Here is a 16,343-nt window from a genome sequence, read left to right on the forward strand (position 1 = left end):
AGCGCTTGACCACAATCTCGCCTGATATAATAATAACTGCTGCGGAGTTAGGTCTCGGCGGTAAATAAGCGTGCGCATATTACAGGAGGTCTATTTTCAACCATATTGGTAGATTGGGTGTTAGGGATGAGGTAGAACTCGTTTTACTATAATTGTGTTGACAGATTTTTTATTTGAGATATTACATTTTTAATTAATTGTGTAGGTATTTGTGTATGATACTTGGTATACAGTGTCTGGAATTAATTAGTTCGATAGAAAAGATATAATATTGTGTAAGATTTTGGAAGTGTAAAAAATAAAAAATCTGATTTCAATTTCTAAAAATTTATTTCTACATTTCAATACAAATAACTTAAAATAACATTGCATTAAAAATAAATAAATCTAAATAAATATTATACTAAAATTACAATTTATTAAAGCTTAAAAAGTTAGTTCATTTTGCTTACTTAGATATTTTATACAACATTCTATTTACAATAAACATCATCAGAAATTACAATCATCACACTATAAATGCTATACAGATATAAAGCTTTAAACGTTTAAATTCTAATCATATAACATGCTTAGGTATCAAAACTCTCCATAAAATACTATCCACTGATCATTATATTAAGTAAATCTAATATTTATTTTCTTGACAAACCTACTAAACAATATAATTATTAAATATTCTTTTTAAATAAATACAATCTGTTTCCAGGAATGTGTATCCGAAGAAGATGAGCCAGGCTATTGCCTAGCTGGTAGATGTACTTGCAAGACTTGTTCACCAGACGCTAACGACTTCGGTGGAGCGAGCACACTATCCCGCCCGCCAATATACATCGCCGCCATCTTGTGCGCCGCCATCTTGAGACACTAGCCGCCATCTTGCGGAACTGTCAAAGTGACATTGCAAATGTCATTCGTGTTCGGATACGTGTAATGAAATAATACCAGTGTTGGTAGTTATAATAATTCTGAATTGTTATTTTTTTATTGTGCAAACATGTTTTTCATTCGGCCTTTGCGCAGTTAGAAGCTAGTTGTTGATTATGGATGTTGTTAGTTTCAAAGTTTATTATAAGTTGTAAATAATATAAAATGTTGACTAATGGTTGTTGTTATGTATTGTAAGTCGAGATTACAGTTCTTCCGATAATGCAGTATTTTTCGAGTGCAATTTTACGATGTTGAAAACAATATAATAATCCTGGGTAGATGAAACCAAAGAGAATGTACACAATCGAACGAGTGTAAATAAAGTATTTATTTTACTGAATACATAGTTTTATTTTACACCCTATACTTATCTTAAGTAATTAATAGACTTCAAAAAGGGCTTATAAATTGGACATGTGTGTATTTAAAGTATTTAATTCTTAATAAATGGAAAAAAAAATGTTAACATCAATTAATTCCATTAACAACTGCATGTACCTAAACATAATTTAAAAATACACATACATTACATTAGTAAAACACAAAAATGTTGTATGAAACCACGGTAAAAGTGAAATTGTTCGAACGGTTCCGAACACTGCTTTATACCTACTCGGCAGCCGACCGTCACGCGACATGCGCTACACAGACCAAAAAGTTTGAGACGATGTAATAAAAGTTTCACTTTAATTACCATCACTGCGTTTCTCTCTATATGTCATGGCCATATCATTCGAACTGGTACAAGAGGCTTGGAAGGCCCTCCTCACACTGGGAGACGCTGCGGAGTACACCAAAGGGTTGAGTGCGGAGTTCAGGTAGCCCAGCCATGTGCACCACTGCCAGGTTGTATCCCAGACACAGTCGAACAGGGAATCTGGTGAAAGAAAGATTCATAACTCATTTGTTAATTTAGGTTAAAACTTTGAAAAAAGGATAGATATTGAGATTTATGAAATTTGGAAGCAGCATTGTTTGGGCAGATAGATTTGTGGTGTGTGTATATTTTAAGTTAAAATGGTAAAATAGTAAAGTTCAATGAGCACAAAAATAGCTCACTGAAATGTGTTTTATGAAAATTATGAACATAACGCGTTGTGACAATCACGCGTTGTGACTACATGGCGAAATTTCTGTTGTTGTTTTACTGCCAACAGAGATTTTTTTACGACGGCTTTAATATACCTGTATAAAAATGACATACCTACAGGCAACATGACAAAGAATGGTGTCCAGCACACTAAGAACAGCCCCATCAGCTTGATAATGGTGCGAGTGGCGCGGCGCTGACGGGACATGAACCCACGACTGCAAATATTAACGTTACGACATACACACGAATTGATTTCCAAAGTAACTTGGGTATATGGTATACATAAACAAATTTCCTAATACCATAAAAATTTAGATTTAGATTTTTGTGTAGATAAATTGTTTGAGACACTGAAATTAAATTCTTACAAAATAAAGGTAAGTATAGAAGTAGGTTATACAGTTACATATTATACATAGAAAAATAAATTAACTCACAAGGCACGAGGTGATTTCAATGGTGACGGAATAGGAATTCTCTTCGATGTTCCTGGAATATTTAATTTGCGCCCTTTTGGTGTTGAATATCTAAAAATATCAAAGTTGAAATAAGTAGGATAAAAATGAAAAAATGCGATGATCTGTGATCAACTAAACAGTAAACGAAATGAACTTTGTGATTTCTTTATGAAAATTATTGATCCATCTATGGAAAGAAGTATTATTTATATACGAGAACAAAAAAACTAAGATCTTTTTAAACCATTGCCTAAACCTGAAGATACCTAAGTAATCAATACAGTCAAAAACTTCAATTAAATTGATTTCTCTGTATTTGCTTTTTTTATTTCGTCACCTAACTAGGAACGAATAAGAATTTAGTTATTTTAAACGATTGATGCTTTATAGATCGCGATTTCTCATCATCTCATCATACAAATAAAATCACATTAAATTTCTATGTATTTTTTTAATTCTTATTCTTCTGTCCTCATTCTTCTATGAAATAAAAGCCTCCAATTCATTTTGTTTTTGCTTTCCTTTTATGTACTTCTTACTTTGATGATGACCTATCGGGCAGTCGGACACGGCTGCTACACACGCTCCAGTACACCTGACAGGTACAGGTATACCTGCACAGGTACAACGTAACGTGTGTGGGAGTAGACCTGTGTAGTTCTTAAATGAATAGCGACCGGCGACCGGAGCAGCACGTCAACACCCATTTCAGCCTTCAGATCTGCGTAAGCATACCTTTATGGTAGACCGTAGCGTATATGGCTTACATTAGTCATATATCTTGTTTCATTTATTTAAACATACCTTGGCACTTCATTAGAATTGAGATCCTGAGTAGATTCAGGGACCGGAGTAGGATTGGTGCCAGGTTTGTTCGGTGTTTGTGTCTGTAAAATACAGTTACACATGCTTATAACATGTAACAATATAATTCTGTTCTGTTTGTTTATTTTTCTATATATTTAGGTAATATTTAAAAAAATATTATTCTGTGTTATTCCTGAGAATAAGGTATTGTTTTTTAGTTTTTATCCCGGTAAAGTATGGATGAGTATTTTAATAGAACTAAGTATATAGGTAATACCTGTATATTAGTGTTTGGTGATCGACCTCTATGCACACGTATGGGAGGCGGGGCAGCCAGTGCACGAAGTATATATCCATACATTACTATCATCATGCCCGCTGGCAGGTAGAACGAGAACGATATACTGAAAAAGACGTAGCTGGAAAGGACAAAATATTTCGGTTTTTTAACCATTATAATACAATAACTATTAGATGATGAAAATGACTAGCAACATGAAAGGTAAGATAACTGAATTTTTTATACTTATAGGTACATAAATCTTAAGGATTATACACATATACATACCCAATATTAGTGTTAACAGTACATGCTTTAGCCATTTCTCCCGGGTGAAAGTGCCGTGGTGAAGGAATGAACGCAGTTGGCAGCGCCACCGCACTGGCAATCGGCCAGACGGCATAGGCAAGCAGTCTGGCCCTCTCGCCGCGTCTGGCACGAGCGAGCGGCGCTGTTATACCAGACCAACGTTCCCAACCGAGCACACAGAGGGACAGGATGGATGCAGTGCAGCATAACACGTCCATTGTGCTCCAGAAAGCGCAAACCATGCGGGCTGAAACATGTTCTATTCAGTGTAGTTACGTTACGTGACAAAGACAGCATTAATTCAATATTTCATACGAATGTTATAACTTTAATAAAATGAAACTATTCTTATGCCATGATTTCTTATGCGATGAGCCAGACGGAATAGGCAAAAATTCTGGTTACCTCGCCGCCATCATCAACGTTTTATATCTTTATTCCTCACTAACGATAGCTTTCATTCTAAACACAAATATTACAATAAAAACACTCACGTAAATGAAACACAAACAGCTCTCTAGCCGCCGCAATGGGCAGCACCACCAGACCTACCAAAAGGTCTGCTACCACCAGACTGGTCAGCGGGAAGTGTGTGGGAGACCGCTTCACCTTGCACAGCGCTATCACCACTGAGAGATTCCCGATCACGGTTGCCATGGTGATGATGGCCATGACCGTAGCGAAAACCCACCATCCTGTTGTTACTTCGCCTCGTGGTAGCACTGTTCTGTCAGAGTCGGTTAATAAAGTTGTGTAGCAATATAGGTGCTAGGAGAAAGAATATACGAACGTGTGTTGGCTTATGGCTAGTTGTCTGAAATTGACTTGTTAACGTAGATATTAAGTAAAACCCGATATCATAATATTATTATAATATAATATCTGTGATTTATAACTTGATTTAGATATAATATGTACTTATATTTAATAAAAAAAATGTAACTAGGTGTGTAATATTAATTATTCAATAAGAACAGTTTTTTTTGTTGTATTGCATCAATAAGAATATAAATTATAACCACAATATTAATTTAATTTTGAATCTGAAGGGTGAAACAAAATAACACTGGACTAGATTTTCTTTTGAGTTACATAAGAAGGAAGCGGATTGTTTCTTTGTAGTACAGTAATTGTAACCGTGTATGTTTATGAAGCATTTTGAAAGTTGCAGAATGTTGCATCTTTTCTACAAGATAATATCACAAAAGCAGAGCTATAACCCTACATATAAAATAACGATATTTAATTAATTCATTGAGAAAATAGATGTCTTCATTCAATCGAAAAAGCTCTTTTTCAACAACAAAGCTTCTCAGTAAACAAGAAATCAAAACACTTTCCGTCATACACACGCACTCATTTAAAAGCAATCGAAAAGAAAAAAATCGAACTACATAATATCTACTTACTTTATTTGATTGGAAAATAATCGAAAACATTTATACTTAAGAAATAATCTAATTTTACAAACGAAACCGTTTATTGATCAGTCATTTGATTATATTATTAGCTATTTTATTTTATGAGGGTATTTTAAATTAACGTTTTTATTGACATTTGCGCATAGAATTCAAAAGCTATAGGTATATTTATATGATATTTTTAATAATAAAATACAGGTTAAAAGTCAGTATTTTGTAATCTTTGTCAAAAAATATTATGCTTTTTAAGATAAGTGTGTATTCAAATTAAAATATAATATTAGGTACTGTATGGTACTGTACGACGAGTTAAGATAGATGGCGCATATTTCAATAAATTGTCTATGAATGATAGATAAATGATTAAAAAATGCATTGCACAAATTAATATCAAACCTCTATTGATGTAATACTTTCACATCTTATTTCAAAATCGTTCCAAATTATTTGCGAATCTCAGCTTATGAACACAAAAAATAAACTCTTGGAATATCATACTGTATTTCTCATTTGTGATTTCATTTATTGTAAAAACCTTGATAGGGGTTATGAAGTAAAACAACGTTATAAAATTTATTCCTTTATTGTCAGTTACGGGGAAAATATTTAAAAATCTATTCTCCTCACATATTAAACTCTTACAAAGAAATGCATTCCATAAAAATAATGATAAAATTTATTTACAGGCGACTTAAAACTATCACTATATCTGTAATTTGATACAATACTTGAAGGCACAGATTTGAAGATCATGCAAGATACATTATAATATATTATTGTGCCCGATTTACAATTAAGAACCTTCCGTAAAAACGGTCGGTTTTACAATTTCTTTAAATATTTAAACAAACACATTACATTGTTTATTTGTGAAAAAACTGTACTTTTAACAAGCATTTTTGTTATTTTTCGCAATTTCTGTAAATTACCTTTATATTTTATACAAACCAAGAGTAGAACGAATAAACTGTGTTTGTTTAAATACCATACAAACATACAAATTAAGAAGTAACATTTCTACCAAGTATAAATTCATTAAAATAAAACGCTGTAAAATTTACTAATACATGAGTGTATTTTATGAGAAAAATATTGTTTGTACTTACGCGGTTATCTTTAGGATTACAATTTAAGAATGCATTAGGAAGCCCGCGTTTTTTATACCCTAATGTGACGTCGTTTCCATGGTAACGGGTAATTTAACTTTTAGGCTAGTAAAATTAATTTAAAATTATATCTAGGACACTAATTGATATAGCCTGATTTTTAAGTTTGATTACTGGGAAGATCATGAGTAATTAATTTCTAGACGAAAAAACAGTTTTCGAACACAAATTTATAAAAATATATTGTTAAAATATTACAAACGGAACGTGTTACGAATGGAATGTGCTAAAGAAAGAATGTAAATATCATGGAATGGAATGTAAAATAATGAATTTAGCGATTAATGGAATTTCATTTTAAAAACATCTACTTAATCTTACAAAGAGCCACACTCATTAATAACAATAAAATACTAAATTTGTACTAAAATCTACAACAAAACCATGGAATCGACGTCATCTATGACCCATTTCTTCACATTGTTAAATAATTAGTTTTCCCTACCGCTGAATTTTGAGAATTCCCATGACAAAAATCATCAAATCCAACTTAGGGAAAAATTAAATTATTTTAAATAAATTGATCATTATTGAGGGTACCATACAACCTGATTGGCACATACGATGACACAAACAAACTTACATTACGCTAATTATTATTAAATATAGTTTATTTACATAGGCGCATTATAATAATATGATACAAATGGAGTAATTGAGCATGGTCCCGAAGTAAAGCGATGGAATGATGAGATCTCGTACTTATTGTACTGGAGTTTTTGAGGTGACGTTTTTTCTTTTTTAATTACGTTATAGTTCCCACTGTCGTACATTAATTGTAAATCATATAATGGACAAATAAATTTATTTCATTTCATTTCAAATTTATTTCATTTCATTTTTCATTTATTTCATTTCATTTCATTTCATTTCAGTTAATTATAGTAATAATTGATCTAAATTTTTGTGTGAAAAAGTATGAGAAATTGTTAGTTGTTTAAACTTATATTTTGTTTTAGTTTCTAAAAGTATGAGAAAAAGTTTTTATGATTATACTTTCGTGATATGAATGAAATTAATCTTGTGTAAAACAAAAGTAATTTATTCAACAAGGTTTGCATAATATTATAGGTTATGGAATGATGAAATACCAATTAACTTCAGTTCTTATTTAAATAATAATCTTGATTGTAGATCGAAGTTTTAATTGTAATTTGATGCAATTAATTTTAATTTCATGAACATTCAATTTTCTGTTTTTTACTATAACTTAACAAAAAATGTAGTATTTAAAATCTTAACAATAGTTTTTCGTCACCTCAGGTCGTAACAATTGGAAGCGATATTGGAATGATTCAGAATGAGCGGAAAACAACATAATAAACAACAACTAACATTGACGCCTGTCGTATAAAAGTTTAAATATTCAATTTATAAAAGAGGCTTCAATCTCAGCTTTATAATTTAACGACTTACCTAAGAATATCTTAATAAAAATCTACATACAAAGTACATTACGTGCTAAATCACACATAAATTATTTTTTACGAAATCTCGCAAAACAATCTCATAAGCAGATTATGTTTAAAAACACGACCTTTAACAAACACAACAACGTCACGTTTCAAATGTTTTGGTGTATTCTCGATTTAAAACATTACACAATTTACAATTTTCTGTTTTTATTACTCGTAGTACAATGAAGAGCCGATTATTCAATCCTTGGTTAAAATTTATCCGTCCAATAAAGTATTACACGAACATATTAAAATGTCACCTGTAAACTGTCAAATACGGACAATTACAATACATTTTTGAAATGGTAGTTTAATACGTTATTCGATGAATAAGTTTAACCAAGGATTGAAAAATCAGCCCTTAGTCGTGATATAAAACATTGTAATAAATTACTAAGCCGCTATGCGTCTTCGTAAATTTCATGAAAATACACCAAAGTTCACAATCGTCCTTAACTACGTCATGGCTGTACAAATCAGTCTATACTACGGCACTAGCACCTTCACAGTTACATCTATGGTGCTAATAATTTAAAAAATAAACGCAGTTCTTAATTTAAAAAGGCAGTACTTATCATCTTTACGGCTAAAGATTAAAAAGAATCCACGTTCCTAATTTAAATACGGCATCTGAATGAGAAATGGCAAACTAAAAATAGTCGAATTCATTTTATAGAACCGACGCGTTCTTAATTCGAATCGCCAATTTAAAGAGCAAAAAACGTTAGATTAACCGCCAATAGAATATTGAACGTTCTATTTTTAAATGTAGATGGCTTCTGTTGCTCCTTTGTTCGCTTGTTGCATGTCGTTAGGGGATAGCGCGGCCCGATCTGACCAATCAGAGTGCGGGGATTGCGTGAGGGGGGTTTGGGGCGAGGGGGTGGACCAGTGGTCGGGGGACTCGGGGGAGGGGGTGGGGAACGTGTCGCCCATGCCCCAGCTGCCGTACAGACCTGCAAATAAGATACAAATATGAATATTTATTTAATTTTTAACTACAAACGATGCTATTACATTTTTTTTAATCTCTCTTTCAGCAGGTATTGTCTGATAACTAACATGTGTAAATATATCAATTATTGAGTTTGATTATTTCTCATACGTTTTAGAACAAAAATTAATTGCAAAAGAAAAGAGCAATCTAAAACATTAAGGATATCTTGACAAGTGACTTTGCGTAGTATGAACTAGTCAAAATTAAAAGGGTTTCCTGGTAGAGATCGCTACCTAGCAATAAGAGCTTTTGCTTATTTAAATGTATTGCATGCTTTAAAAGGAATAATTCATAAAATTATAAAACTTACCGGACATAATATTGGTGATAGCCGGGTGATGAGCTTGTGCGTGTGAGAGCGCTGCTGCGTGTGACATCACCGCTTGGAGTTGCGCGTTGTGTTGCCCGTTCGCACCTATGGGATAAAATAATTAATTTAGGAAATATAGCAATTATTTATCTGTCATAATAAGGTTATATAGCAGTTCTTAAAAAAATCGTTTATTGCTTCTCATATATTTTTTTTTTTTATGTCAGAGCAAGCAAAGGAGCAGATGGGCCACCTGATGTTAAGTGGTCACCACCGCCCATAAACACTTGTAACACTTTACAAGTGTATATTATTCATATTATCACATTAAATTGGATTACACAGTACATATTGTAGTTGGTTATACAAAAAGCAAAAGGCGTCGGCTATTCCTCTCCAAAACAGCATCGTTTTTTAGACGCTCCTTCAAGGTATTTAAGATTTGTATTTATAAATCTTGGGAGGAATAAGTTGTCAGAAATGAATATTACATCATATAAAGTTTGCACACCTAACATTGATATTCTAAAAGGATACAAGGATACATTTAAGATACAGTATGTAATAAAAAGTTATATGGATATATAAGGTGTGCTTTTTGACGTCAGCAGCGACGGCCATGACTTGAGGATGAGGATACTTGAGGATGGGGATGGGGATACTTGAGGATGGGGATGGGGATACTTGAGGATGGGGGTGGGGATACTTGGGGATGGGGATACTTGAGGATGGGGATGGGGATACTTGAGGATGGGAATGGAGGGATACGATACGTACTTAGGTGTGCGAGTGCAGAGTAAGCAGCAGCGTCCAGCTGGTGCTGGTGGTGGTGGCGCAGAGCAGCCATGTGCGCCGGGGACGTGGGGAGAGACGGCCGGGACTTGCCCGGGGATGGGGAGCCTGGGGATTAAAAATTATTAAGTATATTTTCGTTTTTTAACACATCCAAAATAGACAGGCTGGCGATAAGCCTTATGTCCTTTTAGACCAAGTTTTTTTTCCAGGTCTGTCGTATCAACGATCGTCGATTCGACTACGTATTCGTATTAAACGTAAAGAATGAAAAGTACGGTAACTAGATGAAAAAAATTACATCTTTTTAAAAACCATTACTTACTTTGAAATAAAGTTAAAACATTTTTTACGAAACACCTATGATATTACAAAATCTGAATCAATTTTTCCTAATGTAAGTAATTTTCTATAGAATTTAATTATTTTCATGAAAAATTAAACCGCCTTCTGATTGTCAGAAGTACACAAAATAGTATGAGATCCCACCGCAAGATTAATGCGTTCATAGTTTTTTGAAGACTAGGTAGCCAGTCAAAATTTGGCCGCCAGCATTTTTTTTATGAATCTAATCGATTTTTTTAAACATTTCGTTAACTTGTTATTTATATGTAATTAATTAACAGAAAAAAAATTAAATTCAGGTAACAGCTTTCAAATCATGAATCGGCCGAAAGATCTGAAGTAAACCCAAAAAACATACGAATTGACCTCCATTTTTGTAGTGGTTGATACTTAACAAATCAAAAAAAGTACAATAAAACTGACAACTAGTATTTTTAAAACTTACCGATGTATGCATGCGGCGAGGTGGTGTGGTTGCTGTGTGCGGGCGAGTGGTTGGAGTATGGCGGGGACAGAGAGGCGCCCGCGCCGCCGCCGAACTGCAGGGCGCCGCCCGACTGTGGGGAATATATATTTATTATTATGAGTGTTTTTGGGAGGTCTTAATATAAGTGAGAAGAAGATATTAGTAGAATTTATTAATGTTATATTGAATAGTAAATAAGGTCAATAAAGTAGATTCTGGATGTACTATCTAAGGATTAGTATAGTTTAGGCTATATTTAAGTGTCTGTATTTCTTTTTTATTCTCTTTAAGTGTAATAAAGAATTGATAAATTAATAAATTAGTATCGTCGATTATTGAGGTATCAATAATCTCAGCTATGAAAATGCTTATTTAAAATTGTGATTTTGATTAAAACTAAGTCAAAATCGATTAAAATTAGATTTGACGAAATGAAATATAATTTTTATAAACTTTGAATCGACACCACGCCTAGTAAGATTTTTGCGAACCTAAATAATATTTTGTTAAAATAAAAGTGTCTTTTATCTCTTCTTATACAAATTTCATATACATAAATACACTTATACAACAATAAAATATAAAACTTACCTTAACGCAGTCTTCGTAGCTGGGCGGCTGCTTGTGCACCAACTCCATACCCGGGAACTGCGCCATCGCGTTCGAGTACAGAGACGTCGCGTCGTACGGCGACGGCAAATCCTATATATTCAATTATTTAGTAAATACATATAAAACAACTAGCGGTCCGCCCCGGCTTCACCCGTGGTACCTACATGTTTAAACTGTCCTATCTCTCAAGTTGGATCGAACTGCACATGGTGTACGAATTTTATTATAATAATCGGTTAAGTGATTTAGGAGTCCATTGAGGACAAACATTGTGACACGAGATTTATATATATTAAGATGTAAAATTGGCAATTTATCCAGAGTCGGTAAATTTAAAAATAACACTCGAACCTGTTACAGCTTTTAAACATAATTTATACCCCTAAAGGTGGTGATATTGTATATATTAATACCCAAATTTTCAACATTGTAACAAAAAAAGCTTTGCCGTCAACACTTTTCAACATAAAAACTCAAAACAAAATTAAATAGTTTGGAAAATCCAAAAGTGCACGCCTCATAATTTTTTTTTAATAAATATTTATTAATTATTATTTTTGTTTATTTAATAACAATTAAACCAAATCGAATCAGACCCTGAAAAATGAAAGGGTTCTATTCCTGAGCATACTCAAGCGTAAGAGAAAAAAAAAGACTCGATTAGTAAAGTATTTCGGTCGCTATCGTGTTAACAAGAAAAAGGATCCGCACATACAGACACACGGACGTCCAAGACAGAACTTTTTTAAACTGTTTTTTAACTAGTTTAAATAACAAAAATGACATCAAAAATATCATGAATGTTAAAAATAGTGTTTTTTCTTAATATGTGTGTGTATGTATTATCTTACAAGTGCAATGTATGATACATAAAGACATTTTAAGTTTGAAAAATCAGATGTTTTGCGCGAAGTGACAGTAGTACCCACCTCAACGCTTCGCTTATGAGGCGTGCAATAATTCAATATATTATAGTAGCGAAAAATAACAAGAAACAAATGCTTACCTGTAAATTTTGTAGCGGAGATTCAACAGGGCTCAAACTGAAGCCGAGACTTTCCACGCTTTGCGGCACTTCTTGTGCCACTTTCTTATTACTCTTTTTTACACTTGGTTTCCTGTAAAATAAAACATAATATATTTTTCGGTTTATATATTACCGGATGTAAGATCTCTTTTCTACGCGTTGCATTGTGATAACACTAAATATTATTTTGGTAATAGACCTATTAAATAAATGTTAAAATAACATTAAACATTATTGAGTCTTCTTTGTCAATTTATGTGTGTATAATATTTGTATTCAACTTGAAACACAATATATTTAAGATAAACAATATTTTATTACAAACTTGCTTATCTTTCAAGGAAATATATAAATACATTTATCTATAAAAACAAGAAAAAAAAAGCAATGAATAACACAAATTACTAAATCCTATCCTACTATATCCAACTTCCTACTAATAAATGCGAAAGTTTGTGAGGATGGATGTGTATGTGTGTGTTTGTTACTCTTTCACACAAATACTACTGAACCGATTACAATGAAATTTAGCAACGGGAACTATGCGGGATTTTCTTTGAAAACGCGGGCGAAGCCGCGGGCGGAAAGCTAGTGTATAATATATTCCAACATACCGTCGTATCTGTGAAGCCTGCAAGTTATTATCGTACTGTTCCTGTGGGCTATCGGGCCCCACTTTAGCGCGGGGCTTCTTCGGCTTGCCTTTAGTGGCTGTAGCGCTTATCACTGTAGGCTGGCTTATCAGTTGAGGATGGGGGTTTGGTGATGCTGTAATAAGTTAAAACGTTATTAAATTAGATGTTGCTAAGTATATTTTGAAACATAAGCTGTAAGATTTGGAAGGTAATATTAGGTAATACTTGATAACGTAAGTTTTTGAATTAGGTCTGGTATAATGTGAAAAATTGTCACTTGAAATAATGGTTGTTTTGTTTAAAGTTGAGTTTTTGTAGTCTGATTAAATAAAAGCTAGGTTATACATTGTAAATACATTACTTGGAATGGTTGGCTGCATTCTTTTATTTAATCGTAATGCAGATAAAATAAAATAGTGAACTGTCTCATCAAAAGTTTACAAAAATACGATAATAAACTGACGCATGAAAATGAGCTAAAAACGTTATAAAACCACTTACTCATAAGATGATGATGCTGCGGTCGCACACAGTGTTCATCTAATAATCTTACAATATCATCGTGCATTCGCTCCTGGGCCACATCTCTTGGGAGTCTGTCCATGTGATCTGTGATCTCTCTGTTAGCGAGTGCGTCCAGGAGAGCTTTACACGCACCGTAGGAGCCTTCACGGGCGCCCAGGAAAAGGGGGGTTTCGTCCTGGAAGGTAAAAGTGTGTTAGAAAAAAGGGAATAGAAAAAATTATAGATAGTATATTCTTGGAACATGTCTTGGCTATACAAACAAACAAAAATTCTTTATTGTACACCACAGAAAAGTACAGATGAGAATAAACAAAAGTCACAGAGCACTTTAGTTGAAAATAAGAGAAAAATATCAGGGAAAAATAAGTAGCTGTCATAAATCAATGAGTACTGAAGTAAAAACATCTGTTTTAATTAATGATGAATACTTCTACGATTATACCTACTATTTCTAACTACTACGTACTAATTACTAACTTCAGCATTACTTTTCCTGTCATAACAAGAAAGCTATGTAATTTTTAACAAATATCAATTAAATGATGCGGTCTTGGAATTCCCGCCGCGGTTACATCACCATTTGCGTTTAATTGCGTATTGTATCTTCCACCATACCCTCAATATAAAACTACCCTCTTTCTTACCTTATCATCCTGCGCATCTCTATTGGCCCCATGGACCAGTAGAACATTGACAGCATCCACATTATTCACAGCGGCTGCCCAGTGCAGTGCTGTCTTGCCGCTGTTATCTGCTGCGTTTATATCAGCGTCTGCGTTTATTAGGTCTTCCACCATGCCTTCTATGGCCAGCCTGTGGGGTAATATGATTATTTAGAGCGGTTTTTTTTTTCATTTCTACTGGTATTAAGGTTAAGAAAAATTATGATAATAATGATGCAGTTTATAGTAAAATATGTGGGCGAATATGCAGTGCTATAGGTATTTGTTATTCAGTGTTATAGCATAAGATCTCGTAGTTTAAGAAAATAATGTTAGGTTCGCAAATTTTTCGTTTTCAAATTATTTAAAACGTCACTTTCTTGATAAATTATGAGAATACCCAACTATATTCCCAAATGATTATAACTAATTTTAAGTAAAAACTTATTTTTAAATTTGATAATTAGGTACTTTAAAGACCACCACTTCTTACGTTTGATAACAAACTATATCCAAATACCATTATATTTAATCTTCTTCACATTAACAAATTAACGTAACATATTAATGTATTCACATGTATATGTGTAATTAACATGTATATAAATAAATAAATTAACAACAGAAGACCACAAAATCTCACCTAGCAGCCAATATAAGCGGTGTAGTCCCATCATGCATCCTAGCGTTCAAGTTAGTGGCTCTATTTCTCAACAAAATCTGGAACACGCCCATAGCATCAGCGGCTACGGCGGAGTGTAATGGCGTCCGGCCCGTGTTGTCTTGTGAGTTTGCGTCTGCGCCCGCGTCTAGCAGACGCTTTGCTGCGTCTGCGCGTGCGTATCTGTGAAAGGAGAAATAAGGTATTTTATAAGTGGGTTATAGATTATTATTTATTCATTTCATTTATTTTATTCATTGAATCGAGGAATTTGATTGAATTATTATATGAATTGAGGTTTTATAACTATGCACTCGTATCTTTGTATAAGATATTGCTATTATGTATAGATTCCAATTTATTTGCAAAATATTACGTATTATTGCATCACAGAAAGTTTTAAAAGGATTAATAATATTTTAAGCAAAATATTTGATATATTTTATATAGGTAGTAAAGAAACAATTCACTAATTCCACTTTCTTTAGATTTTTTATTACAATAAACTACGAATTAGTGAATTGTGTGTTTCTTAACTATAAAATGCAAGAGATAAAAATACAAAGTTAAATAGATTTTTATATATTTATTGGTACATCATGAAGTCCTATAAAATTCGCACTAAGTTGCAACAATGAAAAACGATGTAAATCAGATAATTACATAACACATAATGGACAAATAAGCGACTAAGAAATTCTGTCTTCAAATCTATATTTCTAACTGTTTTCTACATTTTCCTCTAATAATAATTAATTTAGTTTAATAAATCTTTTAACTACACGAAACTTACCTAGCAGCAAGATGCAAGCTAGTCTCCCCAGTTTTATCCATAGCAGCATTTAACTGCGCCCCCTGAGCCACGAGCTCGGATATAATGTGCGCAGTCTGTTCATCCTCCACATCAGAGCCAGTGTCTAGGCCTCCGCCCCTGATTGCGGCCACCATGAGTGGCGTCATGCCGAGGGGACCACGTGCGTTTACGTCTACGTGGCCGTCGTGCTGTTAAAATAAAATGATAAATTTTTATTTTAAATAGGGCAGATATAGTAAATTTTAAGTTTTTTATTAATATAATACGTTTAGAAGTGTAGATGTTTCAATAATACACTTAGTGGTAAGCGATACTGCAATTTCTTTAAAAAAAATTACGTCGCAATTACTGCAGTTACGTATGATTTTTTATATTGTATCTCTGTTTTGGTGCAAAATGAAGGTATGCCTATATTTTAGAATATTTTTTTTGTAGTTTCTCATTTTACGCTAAAACTGTTACTTACAGTAATGTTTTATTCATTGCACTCAAAAGCATAATATTATTTTCAAAAGTAATGTGAAATTATTTCAATGATTTAAAGCTTCTAATATGTATAATAAATTTTAAACAGAA

General features: G+C 33.0%; 3 protein-coding genes and 1 long non-coding RNA gene across 4 annotated transcripts in view; 2 read left to right on the forward strand and 2 right to left on the reverse strand.

The window, feature by feature from the left end:
- The window catches only part of LOC149489397 (prion-like-(Q/N-rich) domain-bearing protein 25), a 33,869-nt gene extending 32,599 nt beyond the window's left edge, over positions 1-1,270 (forward strand). Inside the window, exon 8 of the mRNA XM_089713689.1 lies at positions 710-1,270. Within this exon, the coding sequence (XP_089569815.1) occupies positions 710-871 (162 nt within the window). The 3' untranslated portion in view covers positions 872-1,270. The remainder of the gene's footprint in view (positions 1-709) is intronic.
- Positions 1,271-1,616: 346 nt separating this feature from the next.
- On the reverse strand, positions 1,617-5,352 carry LOC149489399 (5-hydroxytryptamine receptor 1B-like). The gene is made up of 8 exons (XM_089714939.1): positions 5,287-5,352; positions 4,372-4,604; positions 3,857-4,124; positions 3,566-3,707; positions 3,286-3,368; positions 2,461-2,550; positions 2,135-2,238; positions 1,617-1,807 (listed from the first exon to the last, which is right to left on the reverse strand). Exons 2-8 carry the CDS (start codon positions 4,547-4,549, stop codon positions 1,617-1,619), a joined length of 1,056 nt encoding a protein of 351 aa, XP_089571065.1. The 5' UTR covers positions 4,550-4,604; positions 5,287-5,352.
- A 1,737-nt stretch (positions 5,353-7,089) lies between these two features.
- On the forward strand, positions 7,090-7,500 carry LOC149489400 (uncharacterized). The gene is made up of 2 exons (XR_016318135.1): positions 7,090-7,228; positions 7,340-7,500. It is a non-coding gene; the product is annotated as an uncharacterized LOC149489400 (long non-coding RNA).
- Positions 7,324-16,343, reverse strand: part of N (neurogenic locus Notch protein) — a 143,283-nt gene continuing 134,263 nt past the window's right edge. Inside the window, exons 23-33 of the mRNA XM_089713320.1 lie at positions 15,747-15,955; positions 14,936-15,136; positions 14,275-14,443; positions 13,607-13,805; positions 13,085-13,238; positions 12,450-12,561; positions 11,423-11,533; positions 10,811-10,922; positions 10,006-10,128; positions 9,229-9,333; positions 7,324-8,877 (exon numbers count right to left, since the gene is read on the reverse strand). Of these exons, the coding sequence (XP_089569446.1) occupies positions 8,684-8,877; positions 9,229-9,333; positions 10,006-10,128; positions 10,811-10,922; positions 11,423-11,533; positions 12,450-12,561; positions 13,085-13,238; positions 13,607-13,805; positions 14,275-14,443; positions 14,936-15,136; positions 15,747-15,955 (1,689 nt within the window). The 3' untranslated portion in view covers positions 7,324-8,683. The remainder of the gene's footprint in view (positions 8,878-9,228; positions 9,334-10,005; positions 10,129-10,810; positions 10,923-11,422; positions 11,534-12,449; positions 12,562-13,084; positions 13,239-13,606; positions 13,806-14,274; positions 14,444-14,935; positions 15,137-15,746; positions 15,956-16,343) is intronic.

The sequence above is a fragment of the Colias philodice genome, chromosome 3 (genome assembly GCF_061535455.1).
Source record: "Colias philodice isolate Cphi_HAF_F1 chromosome 3, ilColPhil1 Martin Lab GWU primary, whole genome shotgun sequence".
NCBI lineage: Eukaryota > Metazoa > Arthropoda > Insecta > Lepidoptera > Pieridae > Colias > Colias philodice.